The sequence below is a fragment of the Pelophylax lessonae genome, assembly GCF_965119305.1.
Source record: "Pelophylax lessonae genome assembly, chromosome: 6".
Lineage (NCBI taxonomy): Eukaryota > Metazoa > Chordata > Amphibia > Anura > Ranidae > Pelophylax > Pelophylax lessonae.
Genome location: NC_138773.1, coordinates 214,701,389 through 214,719,230, shown reverse-complemented (window position 1 = coordinate 214,719,230; position 17,842 = coordinate 214,701,389). Strand labels below are relative to the sequence as shown.

General features: G+C 43.3%; 1 protein-coding gene across 1 annotated transcript in view; it reads right to left on the bottom strand.

Annotated features, from left to right (window-relative positions):
• Positions 1–9,605: 9,605 nt before the first annotated feature.
• Positions 9,606–17,842, bottom strand: part of SLX9 (SLX9 ribosome biogenesis factor) — a 329,697-nt gene continuing 321,460 nt past the window's right edge. The window contains exon 6 of the mRNA XM_082259972.1: positions 9,606–10,120. Within this exon, the coding sequence (XP_082116098.1) occupies positions 9,991–10,120 (130 nt within the window). The 3' untranslated portion in view covers positions 9,606–9,990. The remainder of the gene's footprint in view (positions 10,121–17,842) is intronic.

Genomic DNA, 17,842 nt, shown 5'->3' with positions numbered 1-17,842 from the left:
CCCTGGATGAAATTCCGCACCAAGGAATGAGTAGCCAAAGGCTTCTGAAAGAAGATGGCTAATGCTGAGACCTGACCCTGATAGTACTCAAGGCCAGTTTCTGCTCAACCCCTTGTTGCAGAAAAGCCAATATTCGACTAATCGAATAAGACCGAGGACGGAACCCCAAAGGTTCACACCATGCAATGTAGGACTTCCATGTGCGATGATAAATCTTTCTGGAAGTCGCTTTCCTTGCTTCAACTAGAGTAGGAATAACTGAAGCTGACAAACCTTTGTCCTTCAGCACCTGGGTCTCAATAGCCAGGCCGTTAAAGCCAGCGATCGTAAAGCAGGATGGAAGATCGGTCCCTGAGACAGTAGATCCTCCCTGAGAGGAAGTCTCCACGGGACGTCCGCCACCAGTCTGACCATGTCGGCGTACCAAGCTCGACGAGGCCAGTCCGGAGCTACCAGGATTACTGGAATTCCTTCCTCCTCTATCCTGCGAAGAAGTCTTGGCAGTAACGCGAGAGGAGGGAAGGCATATATTAGCTGGTATTGCCCCCACGGGGCGATCAGTGCGTCTGCGGTTTCTGCTAGAGGATTGCGGGAGCGAGCCACGAATCTCTGAACTTTCCTGTTGAATCGTGATGCCAACAGATCCACATCCGGTCATGCCCACCGTAGGCACAACTGGTGGAAAACGTCTGGATGGAGGGACCATTCCCCCTGATCCAGGGTCTGACGGCTGAGATAATCTGCCTGCCAATTCTCCACCCCCGGAATGAACACCGCAGAGATTGCTGGAACAAATCGTTCCGCCCAGCGAAGAATGTAAGCCACTTCTTTGGCCGCTCGGACACTCTTGGTGCCCCCCTGGTGATTGACATAAGCCACGGCCGTGGCATTGTCCGACTGGATCCGAACCGGGCTGCCCTGGAGCTGCTCGGTCCAGTGAATCAGACAAAGTCTGATCGCTCTCAGTTCCAATACATTTATCGGTAACCTGGATTCTTCCGGGGACCAAAGTCCCTGGACAGATAACTGACCGAGAATTCCTCCCCATCCGGATAGACTGGCATCCGTGGTCACTATCGTCCAATATATTGGCAGAAATGACTTTCCCTGGCTGAGCATCGGAGACCGAAGCCACCAGACCAGAGACTCTCTGGTCTGTTTGCTCAATCGGATCTGATTGTCCAGGGATTCCGGATTCCGATTCCATCTGAGAAGAATCTCTTGCTGAAGAATTCGGGTATGGGACTGGGCAAATGGGACTGCTTCGAATGAAGCCACCATCAACCCCAGAACCCTCATGCAAGTCCGAAGGGAAGACCAGCTGTTGGACAGTAACAACTGGACTGCTGATTGAATCTTTCGGAGTTTCCCTACCGGAAGAAAAACTCTTGTCCTGACTTTGTCTAGAATTAGACCCAGATATTCGAGCCTCTGGGTGGGAACCAGAAATGACTTTTGCTGGTTCACCAGCCACCCGAATTCCTGTAAAGAAATCATAGTAATTTCTATGTTTTGTAGCAAGGTCTGAGGAGACTCTGCATGAAGCAGAAGATCGTCTAGGTAACCAAGGGTCGATATACCTCTTTGGCGCAGAAGTGCCAACATTGGGGCCAACACCTTTGTGAAGACCCGCGGAGCCGTGGCGAGACCGAAAGGTAACGCCACAAACTGATAGTGGTTCTCCTCTACGGAAAAGCGTAGAAACCGCTGATGTCCTGCGAAAATGGGAATGTGAAGATAGGCGTCCTTGATGTCTATGGACGCTAGGACATCCCCTGGATGCAGGAAGGCTGCTACCGTGCGAATGGACTCCATTCTGAATCTTCTTATGTTGACGAAAGAATTGAGTGCTCTTAAGTCCAGAATTGGACGCACTTTGCCCTCTTTCCTGGGTATTGTAAACAGGTTTGAATAAAACCCTTGAAACCGTTCTGTCCAAGGAACGTGGACTACCACTCCTTGTTGTAGTAAATCCGTGACTGCTCTCCGCAGATCTTCTAAACGATCTGAGGATAGTCGGATATTGGAAGGGAAGAATCGCGCCGGTGGGAGAGATCGAAACTCGATCTTGTACCCTGACCTTATGACTTCGCAAACCCATTTGTCCGGGATTCTGGAAAGCCATGGATCCGGGAACCGGCGAAGACGTCCCCCCACCCCAGTTATGGGTGGGGGCGCACCTTCAGGCTTTGGATGGTTTATCTTCAGGTCTGGAGGGGGCGGGCTTTTGCTTGCCCGACCAACGACCCCTGACGCCTCCTGCAGGAGCTTTGGAGGACTTAGTTTTTTCACCCGCGGGACGAAAAAACCTCTTGTGAGCAGAAAAAGAAGGCCCTCGTCTTTGACGAGTTCCTCTACCTTTAAAATTTTGCGGTAAAAAGGTGCTCTTTCCACCCGTGAGATCTTTAATGATCTCATCTAAGTTGGCTCCAAATAGACGCTCTCCTGAAAAGGGGATATTAGCCAATGCTTTTTTGGAACCTTGGTCGGCTAACCAACCTTTTAGCCACAGTGTACGCCTGAGAACCACTGCTGAGACTGATGCCCGCGCCAATAATGGAGTGGCGTCTAACGCCGCATCACACACAAACTGTAACCCCTGTATCATTTGTTCCAACAAATCTGATACCGCCTGAGGGACCTCTTCTAAGTCCCGGCGTAACCACTTGGTCCATTCAGTTACAGCCTGTGAAACCAGACCAATAGCTATTATAGGTCTGAAAGCTGATCCAATCAAGGAAAACATGGTGCGAGACATAGCCTCTATCTTGCGATCCACTGGATCTTTAAAAGACGGAGCGTCTTCTAAAGGAATAACCGTGGCTTTATTCAGTCTAGCAATTGGTGAATCCACCACAGGTGGTTCTGTCCATTTCTTAATAAGGGTTTCCTCAAACGGATAACGCCTGTTAATGCGTTTAGAAATAGTAAAAGTGCGTTTTGGCAGACGCCATTCTTCTTCGATTGGATTGCCAAAACATTTGGGCAATGGAAAAACCTTCGCCACTTTGATGCGTTTTTTAGTCCCAAAAGGGATTTCAGTTTCAGCTATTTCCGATGGAATACCCTGTAACCTTAAGGTCTCTTGAACAGATACAATGAGTGCGTTTACCAACGCTTCCTCTCGGGCTATGGCGGATGCCGAAACATCCTCCTCACTGTCTGAAGAGACAGGACCCGAGACACCAATCCCAGATGAAGTACCTGCAACTGCAGAAATGGGCTCAGAATCTGAATCCGAGGTTTCAGATAATATGGGGTTAGGCGGGGGTCGCTTTCTTGCGCCCTGTCCCTGACAAGCCACTTCCACCCGGGACACAAAAGTTTCCATAATAGCTGACAATGATTCAATTGTCAATGGGGTGCTGGAGGATCCCGCAGACCCCTCGAGGGGATCCGGAGGAGATACATGAGTGGCAGGGTCCATGTTAATACAGGACACCTTTGCCAGCAAAACAAAAAAACTTTTTCTTTTTTTTTTTTTTTTTTTTGTGTGTCTCCCCCTAGCGCAATAGCGCCCCTCAGAGTACCTGCTTCTCGATCCCACAGAGAGAGAGAGGGACCCCCAAGGCTCACCAACCGATGCAGTGCAGTTTCCAACCAACTGCAGTCAGCGTCTGTCTTACACAGACTGGAAGGAGCTGTTTGCTTTTTCCCGGGTAGAAGGCGTGGCTCCGCCCCCTGTGTACGCCTTCCGGCGTTCCCAGCTCTCCACGAGGTAGCTGGGCTCACAAAACAAGGCCGCCCCCATAGAAGAGACATAAGACTCCAAAAACATGGCGGCCGGCGTGACCTGAGGACATACATGCATTCGGTCTACGGCAAAATGGCGGCGGACCGCCGAAATCGTTTTCCCAGCACATCCACCTGCATCTCTGCTAAGAGGCGATATATGGATCTACAGAAGATACACTACACATAAGGTAGGATTATACCTCCTATGTCTGCTGTAATGTTACAGTCTGCTGGGTAGAGTGTTAGCTCTTAAACCAAGTCCACTTCCCACAAACACATGCTGTATTACAAGGGGGACTTGTAAGTATCAGATATATACTGACCATGGAGGGGCCCATAATACATACTGCCTCATAACGAGGAAAAAAGGGAACGTTTACTCACCATACCGAACCGACAGGCACCCTCTCTTCACAATACCCTCTCCACCGGGGTGGGGGTTTGTGGACCACTCCGGACGCCTCGACTCTCTGGTACCTGGCGTCCAAGCGAGACTTTTAACTCGCAAGGTCAGTCCCTCCACTGGGACTCCGTCGCGGCCGACCCAGCGCGGAGCTCTGGTCTGCACGCGCTCGTAGGCAGAAACCGGGGTGACCACTGGATCTCAACATCCAGCCCGTCGCTCGGCCCCGCATACTTACTTGAATATGTCGCGGCCGACCAAGCGCAATGCCATGGTCTGCGCGCGCTCGTAGGCCGGCTGGGGTGACCACAAGTGTCGCCCAGTCCGGCATTTTTGCTTGAAGATCTCACAGGAAAAAAACACTGGAGAAAACTACCTAAAAAAATATCTTTTTCTTAAAGAAAAAAAGTCTTGCCAGGACCAAAAGATCCCAGCAAGGAACTTAGGTCCTTACTCCTGACTAGACAGAAAAAAAACTGATTCCCTGTAGCAGAGAGAGGGAGGATATACCCTCAGGGACTGCCCCTAAGGTGGAGCCAGAACGTTTTGTCTTTCTGCCTAGTCCTACTCCTGCGGAGACAACATAACCCAGCTCTTGAGAATCAAGAAGACTACGTCTGTCAATGAGCGATAGAGAAATAAGGACCCTGACCCAAAGACTAAAGCCTCGTACACAGATTATTGAACGATAACGATCTTTCGTCCGATTTTTGTTTCATGCTAGTCTCATATGGAAAGTGAAGTATGTTACTTTCATACGAAAATTCCCGTATGACAGAATTCAACTTTAGAAGTGATGTCATGTGTTGATTTGTTTTGTATGTGTTCTTTAATTTCTGAGCATACCTAGTCTTGCTCTTACGATTTTTTTCAGACGAAAACTGTACTAATTAAATGAAAATCGGACGTTGTGTTGACGTACGATAAAAATTTTATAGCCTGCACATCCAGATTTTGTCTTCCGAAAATTCGTAATCAACTGTCGAAAGCACTATACTAACAATCCAAAAATTGGCAGATCGTTCGTCGGACGGAATTTTACTTCCGATTTTCGTGTCGTGTGTACGGGCCTTAACCCTGGCACCAACCTAGATCAAATCTTAATCTAGGTATTTTTTAAATTATTATTATTTCTACCTCTGCAAGGACAGAGAGTGATACAAAGTATCTCTTTCGTCCATTCATAGAGACGGAAAACACAGGGGCGGCTTCACAGTGACTTATCACAGCAATCAGTGGGGATGGGAGCACGCCGTCGGCGGCGCGCTCGCACCCTAGCTTCCTGCGCGTGACCGACGTAGGTCTACATCGGTTTGCGCAGGAGAGCCACCTAAAAAGGCGGCGGGTGGTCAGGAAGAAGTTAAACTCACATTATAAAAACGATCAATAAATGGTGTATTACATTTTCATACTACTCAGTCACTTTGAGATTCGTCTTCTGTATTCTGCGAAAAACCTGGTTGATCCTGCCAATCTTATCTCCACCTTCTGTTCATGTCCCACGTAGTGGCAGCTCTGCACATGCTCAGTTTTCAGTAAGTTTCTATGAGCATTTCCTCCCTATCACATCTGAGCAGCCAATGTGACTATATAGTCACACATGTGAGCATGTACACAGTGGTAAATGACAGGCCACCAGGGGAGGACTGGGCCAAGGGACAGGGGGGTAATTGCCCCCCTGGCCGCTCTGATGCCCCGTAAAAAGGAAAGGCTGCACCACTTCTGCCACAGACATGCCTAAAGGATTCCTGGTGAGAAGTAAAAAGTCCCCACCACTGACCTACTGAGTGCAGGATAAAGACAAGGACAGAGCGCAGGGCTCCCCCAGGCAGAAGGCAGAGCGCAGGGCTCCCCCAGGCAGAAGGCAGAGCGCAGGGCTCCCCCAGACAGAAGGCAGAGCGCAGGGCTCCCCCCCCCCCAGCATGGATGGTGTAAATTGTGTCTGAGCAGAGGCTGTTTCCATGCCCCATTGGAGACTCTCCTCCCCCTACTAGCCCTAACCAAGCTCCCCCAACGACCCCCTGCTTTACTCATTTGTCACTCAGGAAAGGTTTCCTTTAATAGTTTTAGTGCATATGAACATGCTCAGAATTGAAGGCAGTGCAGTAGATGCAGTTACAGCATATTTCTCTGTGTTGCCACACTGAGACATTAGAATCAGGGCTCACTTTAGGGGTCTGTGTGAACAGACTTTGGGCTTGTGTCAATGGCATCGGGTTGACATCTATTTGAGATCCTTCCAAGATAAAATTATTTTTTTTTTACCTTAACTGCTGCTTCTATACAACATCATACAATAAGAGACAGTACTATTTTTTTTATTTTATTCTTCCAATATAAGAATTACCAACACACATGCCACTGTTTAATCTGACAAAGCGAAACATTTTGGTGTATGAGCAGTGTACAACATTTAAACAATTGTAAAATTCACAATTTTAAAGTATTCTTTTCTTATATAATTATTGGAGTATGTTGTGCTTTTTATTTAGATTGTCTATCTGTGGTGAGTGTGATCGGTTGTCATCAAAGGTCATTTTTTCAAAGAGCCAGTATAGTATAAATCTAATTGCATTGAATTTTAAGGCATATGGACAGAACAGTAAATAAAACCCTGAGATTTTTCAGTAAATTATTACATAAAAGCATGCCGCTGCAATTATAGCAAGAATGGACCCGTATACAAAATTTAGGAAATACGATTACAGAGGATCGGGCAAAAGCTTTTCTGTGTTACCACAGTGATAAATCTGAATTTGGGCCCATTTTAAGGCTTAGCATACACTTTTGGTTGGGGGGCGGCAGTAAATACACTCATTCCTGCCCACGCAACCCCTTTAAAAGGTTCTGAACTTCTGGGGGGGTTGTTCGGGTGTAGGATCGTAGGATCAGCAATCATGTGACCAATGTTACCAAAAATGATCCCCTTGTTGTGTTCGGCAAGTGGCATTCAACTGAATGGAGCCCACGCTTCAACTGCCCCGAAACTGCGTGCAATGCATACAGTTGTGGTGCGATAGTGCAGTTATTTAGGGGCTAAAACAAATGGCAAGGAGGCAACAATGCCTCTTCAGAGGGAGACACAAGTGTAAACAAATAGTAATATGAAGGTGGGGTGCTATTCTATATAAAATACATAAAATTCGTAATCATTTTACAATCCATATACAAAATCAAAACTAAAGCCAAAATATCATTGTGATACGAATATAAACAAGTAGATTAGTGCCAAATGTGCACTGTGAAATAAATCCAAGAAAAATGTAAACTCATAAGGTATAAATATCAAAATAGTGTGAAATGTTCTTCCAATAATAAAAAGTAAATCCGTGAAATCACTTTCAACATGCAGTGCTTCTTCAAAGAAAAAATTTGGTGCTCAATGTGCAAGATCCATCCACCTTCTATCAACCTTTGACTGCAATGCGTGCTCACCTGCAGCACAATGGTAATGTGCAGTTATAAAGTAAACCAATCCACCCGGGGGAGTCCAATGGCTTCCCTTGGATCCTCCTCTTATCAGAATTGGAATGCCATCCCTCCATGTCTCAATGCTTTATCATGTTGAGAAATAATTTTGAAAAACAAATGTAGACCTGGTCTGCTGTAATCTGGTGCAATGACTGTAATATTGTGAATATGAATAAATGAAGGTCATGGCTCCCATTTAGATTGCATCACGTTTTTGATATTCAGGGTGCTTGTAGTGCACCACTCCGACCTTGCTTGGTAAATCAATGCAGTATGTTGCCTCCATGACACCGTGACATGAGCCTCTGGCAGATGAGCGGCTGGTGTCACAGAGGCAACATACTGCATTGATTTACCAAGCAAGGTCGGAGTGGTGCACTACAAGCACCCTAAATATCTAAAATGAAATCAAAATGGCAGCCATGACCTTCATGTACTCATATTCACAATATTACAGTCATTGCACCAAATTACAGCAGACCAGGTCTACATTGGTTTTCAAAATTATTTCTCAGCATGATAAAGCATGGAGACATGGACGGATGGCATTCCCATTCTGATTAGAGGAGGATTCAAGAGAAGCCATTGGACTTCCCCAGGTGGATTGCTTTACTTTATACTGCACATTACCATTGTGCTGCAGGTGAGCGTGCATTGCACTCAAAGGTTAATAGAAGGTGGATGGATCTAGCACATTGAGCACTGAAGTTTTTCATTGAAGAAGCACTGCATGTGATTCACGACGGATTTACTTTTTATTATTGGAAGAACATTTCACACTATTTTTATATTTATGAGTTTACATTATTTTTGGATTTATTTCACGGTGACTGTTTGGCACCAATCTACTTATTTATACTCATATCACAATGATATTTTGGCTTTAGTTTTGATGTTGTATATTGACTGTAATACAATTACAAATTGTATGTATTTTATTTAGAATAGCGCACCACCTTTACATTCTTATTTATTCCTTTGTTCAAGTTTTGAGTACTTGATTTTATGGTAGCAGCGATTCCCTTTTCACATATTTACTACATTTTATCCCTTGCAATACCCCATCAGCCAGCTGTAGCAGCACACCAGTGCTTTGATATTTACAAGTGTAAACAAGCCCTAAATGTGTTAAGGTGGAAGCAAACAAGCCTGGAACACCAGCTGCACCCAAAGTGGTGAGTTACAAGCGTGAACTCATACATCATCACACATAAGCAACAGATCTGCCAACAACACTTTATCTAGCTGAGAAAATACCTGGTGACTAAAATTATGCTAATGAAAGAACTAAGTATCTGATGATAAAATGTTTCCAATCAAACTTTCAGCTATATGCACATTGTATCGTTTCACTTAAGTATAACATGGACCAAAAGGCAAACGTTCACTCTCATTTAGGCCCTCTTCACAATTGTGTGACCTAAAAGTCGCGCGATTATACCTGGACTTGAAGCAATGCCTGTGTAATCTTGAGGTCTATGGAAGTCAAAACGCATCAAAGTCGGACCAAAGTAGTGCAGGTACTACTTTGAAGTTGGAAATCATGGAGTACGACTTGTCATGCGACTCTGTAGTCCCAAGTCGCAGGACAAGTCGCAGAAGTAGGAAAGGGGCCATACTTGTTTTGTTATTTTCATTCCTCTTTACCCCCCACTCCCTTTCAAGAAATTGCAGTACAAATTTTTCTTTGTTTGTGGGGAAATACTATTTGCTTCATAAACCCTACACTTCTGCCTTTCTCGCCTAGGCCCCTATGCAAAGCTTCAAAGGATACCCACATCACCCATTATGCATAAGGCTTTGGGTTGCAGTGGAGCATCATCAGGGGACTGGCTGCTAGGACCTGGAAGAGATAACTGGCTCTCTGATGATGTCAGCAAAGAAGACGGTGGCACAGGACCCAGCTGTAGTGGATTACTGGGTGAATATGCTATTTATGTTCAACCCAGCAGTCAAGGTAAGAGTGGGGGTTAGGTGTAAAACTAACACCAGTGAGGCAAGTGAAGTTCACTTTAATAAAGCTGTATTGAGTACGTTGGACTAAAAACTTTTTGAGTTTAGAAACCAGGGACAACCTTTGGAAGCAATGTCCTTACTGCTATAATCCAGATTTCAGATATAAAACAAATGGACACAGATCATCCCAAACATAATAATTAGGTAATAAATGTTTCAAAAGGCAACACGTTTTAACCACTGCCAGATGTTTCTGACAGTACAAACATGACGACATTCTTGCATACATGGCTGCAGTGTTAGCCCAATGTTGGTGGAAGAGTTTGTCTTAATCTGCTGCCATTTTCTTGCATTCCCAGCAGCAGGCTGTGTCTTGCCCTCTCTACCACATCCCCAATGGTATGTCAATGCTCTGTGCCCCTTCATCAGAGGTTAGGCGGGAATTCTCTCTGAGCTTTCAAGCGTTTCAGCAGGTGCGCCGACACTGCTGACAGGGGGTTGGCCTTGTATGAAGGGTCTTTGATCAACTCCTGGACACGAGAAACCTCTTCCTCACTGGAAAAAAAAAAACATGGTAACTTAATCAAAATAAAATTCAAAAGAACATGCCTAATACCTCTTCTATACTTTTCATGGTAGAGTGCCAGCTCTTGTCTCTTTACTCAGGACTCAACCTATTATTAATATGCGAGACAAGTAAGGTCTAAGAATTTATGCACATGGATGTACAGTGCCTACAAAATTACATTCCCCGTAACCCGCTGCCACCATGTAGGTGCTTTACGCAACCCCTAGCCCACAACTGTGTACAGTCATCTCTTCTAATGCATCTAAATTTGCAGCTGTATGTACAAGCAGCAGGTCCCGGAAATGTCTGTATACATGCTCTGTGCGCTTTGCAGCTCCTGTATGGCAGTGTGCATAACTACTTAAAAGTTAATCTAGCTGCATATTCACAAACATGGGAATCAGAAAAGTTCAGCTCATATTTGTTCACTGAGAATAATTGTGCATTTAAAAAAAAATTACTTAAAAGGGTAACTCCACTTTCGTGGGGGGAAAAAATAGCAACTAAAGTAAAAACAATATGGCGTATACAATTGCGACACAAATCATATTGTAATTGAATATTAAAAATTACCTTTCCTTTTCAATCTGCAGCTGTTGTAATTTTCTGAAAATGCAATGCAATATGGCTACCTGGAGCTGTTCTGTACACAGAATGTGTACTGACCACACCCCAGAAACATAATTTCCTGCTGGTGTGATTGGCTCACCAATTTTCCCAGAAGTCTGCCTAAGATACAAGTCAGATTTCTGGCCTCCCCTGCAACACAAATGTCATTTTAGGGAGATACTCCCAAGAAGAACACGTCTAAAGGGATGCAGGCCCAGCAGCTTCCCTCAGAGCTCAGCAGCTGCCACAGCTGACAGATAATTAGGAGACCACTCCCATTTGACCCAGTCCGCACAGAGGAACAAAGATTTCTTTAGAATAACAAAAGGTAGGAACATGCAACAAAGTTTGTTAAAATCCTTGCAATGTACACAGATCACCCAGAGGGGAATGTTTTCTTTCTAAACAAAAGTGGAGTTACACTTTAAGTACTTCGAAGCTATGGTAAACACATGTCAGAGGTCTAAAAGAGTAATGTGTATTGTTGCTTATATTTAAAGGGGAAAAGTTAAGGTTTGTTGGAGTCTAGAAAAGTGATGAAAAGAGAAGTAGCGACAAAGATCTTTTGGCTTTGCTTCCCCTGTGAGTCACAGGAGTGCACTTTGTTCTACACTCCTGCGATCCATATTCAGCTGACAGTGGGCTAAAGTCTGCTGTTGGCTGATGTCAAGCAGTCAGGACTTTAATGTCCGGATCCACCCAGATGCCTGATTGGCAGCTGGCTCTGCCTTTTAGCGTGCTGCTGCCCCTCCACAGCCCAACGCTCCAGTAAGCGCTGGAGGGGAAGAGCACAGAGTGGAGACTGAAAGTCACCGATCTGTGCTCAGAGCAGACCTGAAAACTGAGCGATCAGCAGCCAGTTCTCTGTCTTGGAGATGGCAGCAACAACCTAGCTGAGTATGAGTTTTTTTTTTTCATATCCCACAATTATCTTTGAAGAAGCAGAAAAAAAACCTAAGAGGTGAAATTGATAGGAGATTTTCCAAATCATTTGTCTTTCGTCAAAGTTTGGTAAAGGTTTTCCTTCATTTTGCTTTAAACGTTTTCTTCTCCTTTCAGTCTAACAGCCCATTGCCGCATGTAATGTCTAGCTGTCAAACCACCTAACTCTATTTTTCAAATGGTTAAAACTTAAAGACTTTACCTTTAAAAGGGTTTTTTTTTTTTTAGTTTGAGGAGACTTGGTAGAGATTTTTATTTCACCTAACTTTACTTTTGCAATACAATGCACCAGAGTCCCTCTACTCCAATCTCTTTTATAAAAAATAAATGGTCATACAGACCTTAATAATACACTTGGTGTTGGTGACCCACCATAAAAAGAGTTATAAAGTGTGGCTGTCTCTGGCACCAAAAGAGAGACTTTAGGCCTGTCACTGCTGTTGGGTTTAAAACCATGACCTGCAGTGTGCGTGAAATGATATAGCCACCTTGTTTGTTCTTTATTGTATGGTTGTACGGTTGTGCTAACTAAGCTTGTGTCCTTCCCATGAGAGCTGTAAGTGTAAAAAATATATAGATGGCAGCAATTCACTGTAAAGGCTCCCCATTGATGGTACAGTAATTTACCTTACTTTTTGAATATACATTAAACCCTTCATATAACAAAACCACAAGGGTGGCGTTTCTTTCCTGCCCTTTTCTCTTGCAGCATATATTTTTTTTCATGACCGCAAATGGACTTTCATAACCTTTATATATTTTAGATTAGACAATGTCAAAATAGTGAGAACAAGTGTTAATATTTTTAGCTTCTTTTGTCAAATCATGCAATAATATATACATATACTTTTAAATCATGTTTGAAAGATATGACCAAGAAAATGCAAACAGAGGCCGTTTTCACTAATGCAGTCAAACTGGGTTTATACATACTTTGTATTTGTTACATGTCCCCACTCACATTTTTATTTTATTTTTTTTAATTCTTTTTGAGTTTTCATAGAAATACAGAAATAAAAACACATAAAACATTTAAGGAGAGCCTGACAATTAGGCGCCACATTACACACTTAAACAGGACCTCAGCACTAGGCCAACAGTATAACTTCAAGGCTAATATACAGCTGTAATGACAAATATTCCACTGTAAATTCAACTCAGAAATATGTGCATATAATGTGACTTCTACTGGCTCCCATTTCTAATAACATTCTATGATCTCTATAAATTTTCAACAGACCCTGGATACAGTACACAAATACCCAACCTACATCCGGGTAAACGCTATACAAAATCCCAAAATATCAGTAACAAATTTCACATATAGAAGATATTGCAACTACCAGGAGTCCTGTATCATAACGATTTATCCAGACACTGTAGATGCACTATTCATCCACCCACCCCACACTTTATCAAATTTATTGGGTATTCCCCTACTTATATATGTGCCTCTACACAAAGGCACGGCTTATTTAATAAGTGCCTTTAAAGCCGGAGGGAACAGGAGACGTAGGCTTTTTCCAAGAGAGAACTATCATCTTTCTAGCATATTAAATAGTAATGCCAATAGGGTACGTGTTACTTTCTTAGGGGCCAGGGTATCAACTAGTCCTAGGAGACACACTTCAACTGTTGGCCTAACACAGGGTGTAATACCTTCCTATATACAGTCAGTAACCACCTGCAAAAACCTCTGTATAGCTGCAAAGTCCCACAAACTGTGCATAAAATCTGCACTGGGTGGAGTACACCACAAGCAACAGGGCAACTGGCTGGACTGAGGTATATTCAATGTAGGAGTTTGTATTGGATGAGATGGTCTCTAGCCAATACCAGTCTGGAAAATTGCCAAAGGCCCTCCCAGTCATCCCCATCTAACTGAGGGAACATCCCCTCCCAAGCTACTCTGCAAGGTGTACAGTGCATTGCGAAAGTATTCGGCCCCCTTGAACTTTTCGACCTTTTGCCACATTTCAGGCTTCAAACATAAAGATATAAAACTGTAATTTTTTGTGAAGAATCAACAACAAGTGGGACACAATCATGAAGTGGAACGAAATTTATTGGATATTTCAAACTTTTTTAACAAATAAAAAAATGAAAAATTGGGCGTGCAAAATTATTCAGCCCCCTTAAGTTAATTCCTTTGTAGCGCCAACTTTTGCTGCGATTACAACTTTAAGTCGCTTGGGGTATGTCTCTATCAGTTTGAAGCCTGAAATGTTGCAAAAGGTCGAAAAGTTCAAAGAGGCCGAATACTTTCGCAATGCACTGTAAGGACCCTGTTGACATCCACAATCAATTGCTTATAAAAATTGGACAAAACCTGGTCTAAAGAATAGTCCTGTAGTACAGACCCCAGGGTGGATTTGATTTGAATCACTAGTAAAAAGGCTTGATTTAAATCAACTTGATACAAATCATAATTTTTAGAGCAACTGGTATCTCAGTTCCCCCATCGGCCTCTCCTCTGACATGCTGTTGACTTACTGACAGTCCCATTCACTTTACTGGGACAGCTGGTGATGTGGCAGTGACACAACAAGGTGAGGGACATGGCAGCAGGTGAGTGGATGTTGGCTAACAGGCGCTGCCATGATGGATCTGGAATGATAGGTGCTCTTTAAATGTAAGGACTCATTCTTGCTGGTAGTTAGTGTGAAATTGTGTGAATGCATCAACGCAGTGTTAGATCAGCTTGCAGAGCTTGGATTCATTGAATGAGTTTACCAAAAATGTAAATATTGCAGAATATACAGCCTGATGCTACATAACTAAACTTAATTTCATGCTGAATAAACTAAATTATTATTGTATCTTAAATAGGAAACTAGCTTTAGATATAATTTTACTCCAAAAGCATTTTATTAAAATAAATTAAATACGATTTAAATAAAAAAAAAAAAAAGTGTTGACTGTTTTTTAAAAAAAAAAAAAAAAAACAATTCATTGATTTATATCCACCCTGACAGACTCCAATCCACCCTCCTGCAAGGTGAGTGCAGCAGTACCATATTGAGAATTGTATGCATGGCAAAGTTGCAAATAACGAAACAGGTGAGGATTAGGCTGTTTGTGCTATTCCTAATAGCCCCCCATCTTTTTAATACTAAATTATGTCCATATAATAGAGTCCGGGTACACATAGAAGTGTGAAAGCTGAGAAATTTTCCATAATGGTGTGTGGGGAGAAATTACCTGACAATCCATTGATTCTGCCTTGCCAGCCACCACACATGCTCTAACAGTTGCACTCATAGAAGTAGTAATGGGGTATGGGGCCCAGCTTCCTTGGAGCAGATGCATCAGTGCCTCATAGGAGCCCACAATGGCAGCCTCCAAAGTGAGTGCTGCATCATCATCAGGAAGGGTTAGCCACCTATGTGCGAAAACCATTTGACCTGCCAGGAAAGAACGGAGAAAGTCTACCTGTAGCAATGGGCAATTGGCTGGGACCCTGCAAGAATGAGAAGGTATTTTAAGCAGAAGAATCTGGGATTTACCCCTGTTTACTTTCAGACCAGAAAATAGAGCAAAGGAATTCAAAATGGACAAAGCTGCCGATAGGGATGTATCAGAATCACGTAAGAATAAGACCATGTCATACGCGTACAATGATAGCTTTTTTGTCAGACATCTGGCCTGAATACCCCCGCACCTCTGGAAAGGCTCGCAGAAAAAAATCAGATAGCAAACCATTTAGTTTAATGGACACAGTGGGGTTATGGTATTCCACTAACATATTTAAAAACATTTCAGCTTACCTTTTTTAGATGCTCCTTTCTGGAAACTCCAGCAAGGAAAAATACTACATAGTGCACTTTGTTTATGGGTGGATGGGGAGCTGTGTTTGCCACAATTACTCTGGCTGTACTGTGCTGGCAGATCTCATCAGCTGTACACTTATCTTGAACATGGCCTGTCCTAACAAATGATTAAAAATGCAGATGCCAGGTTTCTCCATTGTATGCTAATGAGATGGAGCTCATCCTGTCCTTAGCCTTTCTATTGAGACAAACGGACACTGAACTTTTATGAGGAAAGCTTGCAGTCAGACATGACACCTTCTGTCTATGAAACATCTAAAAGATAAGAAATAGACCCCTTTTACACTGATTCACTGCGGTTTCCCCGAAGAGCAAACGCAGTGCCATGTACCCAGAGTTTTCTCGCAGGTTACCCATGCTTTGCTATAGACTTCCATTAAACGGGACGCTTTTGGTGCGTTTTCTGAACGCACACCAAAACTGCCTAATCTATTGAAAGTCTTTGACAAAGCGCAGGTAACCCACAGGAAAACTCTGTGTACACTACACACACACACACACTCTGTGTACACTACACACTTTAAGCTCAGCCATTAAACATTCACAGCATTCTGTTATAGCAACACTCTGGCACTTTTTATTCTCCAGCCTTGGCAGTGGTGCCAACTCTCTGCACATCGGCTGTTATGACTGAGAAATGGCTACAGCTCCCTATGGACTGGAATCAAAATGTTAGTAAAAAATGAAAGGCCATCAGCCAAGGAAAACGATTTGTAATCCAAAGAAAACTGCAGACAGATAGAGGTGATGTGAATCGCGAAATGTTTCATTTAAGAATGTAGTCAAATACTTGATGGTGATATAAACAAACAGGTCCTCATACGTGTCAGTAGGAGGGCTGCCAGTCTGTTGTCTATGTACACAGGCTAAACTGTGGAATGTAGAAGGAAGTGATCGGGAATATCCCCCTTAGTAATTACTAAATCGGTCCAATTACTGTTGTGGTTGAAGATATTCAGGGAAGGCACCTTTATAATCATTCTGGCCCAATGCTTTCCATTTTTTTTTTTCCCGTTTTTTTTTTTTCCCTGCGAATTGCAGATGAACACTCATTCACTCGGTGATCGTATGCCTGGATGTACACAGTAGCTCTGGTTTACATACTACAAATAAAGTACAGTAACTGTACGTAGCAGTTGTGTTCCACCACATCTAATGAGCAGGGCCCCCTATTCCTTCTGTATTGAACTGCAATGTAATTGTACTGTCCCCCTTTATATTTTAAAGCGCTGTGTAAATTGTTGATGCTATATAAATCCTGTAAAATAATAACAACAACAACAATGTAATAAAGTGACATTTTTAAGGGGTGATAATCTTCCTCCAAGCAAATGACCACAGATCTCTTCCAAGAATTGTAAGGCTGAAAGTTCACTCTGATAAATTAACCTACTGAATATGTTACAATGTCTGGTGGCCACTCATATTTCTGATCTCCAATAAAGGATACTGTATAGGTTCTGCATACTCACTAGTGGTGACAGAAATGTTTTTTTCCTGGTTTAACCACTTGCCTACTGATGCTTTATTCATATTGAATTATTATTGAATGACAATTGCGCAGTCATACAACACTGTACCCAAACAAAATTTGTATCATTTTTTTCACACAAATAGAACTTTCTTTTGGTGGTATTTAATCACCACTGGGTTTTTTATTTTTTGCTAAACAAACACAAAAAGAAATTTTGCAAACAGGTAACTTTTCTCCTTCAGCTAAACAACCCAAGTGCTCACTCTATCGCGAATTGTAGGCGTGCTACCCCAAAGAAAGGAGGCGCAAACACCTAGTGCATTACCCTACGACACCTTCTGAAAACGTATTTGTAATGCCAAAAACATACTCTCAATCACGAAGAGTAAAATCGTATAAAACAAGTCCACCTCAATGTGTAAAAGGACATGTCTCTGTGCTAGGACCTCTGACAGGTTTCGGGAGACACGCTCCCTTCTTTCGGAGCTCCCTCACTGATGGGCACTGTTGAGGCGGCACTGATAGGCACTGGCGGGCACGAATTGGTACTGATTAGAAGCACTGGTGGTCACTGTTGAGACCGATGTCCCTCTAACACAGTGGTTCTCAACTCCAGTCCTCAGGACCCACTAACAGGCCAGATTTTCACTATTACCTTGGGGAGATGCAGAGTACTGCAATCACTGAGCAGCAAAAGTATTTCAGTTATCTTGCAAACCTGGCCTGTTAGTAGGTCCTGAGGACTGGATTTGAGAACCACTGCTCTAACAGAAGCTGGTTATTGGCTTTCTGCTTCTATCCTCACGCTGTGAGCGTGAGGAGAGATAAGCCTCTAACTGGCTTCTGTTTACATC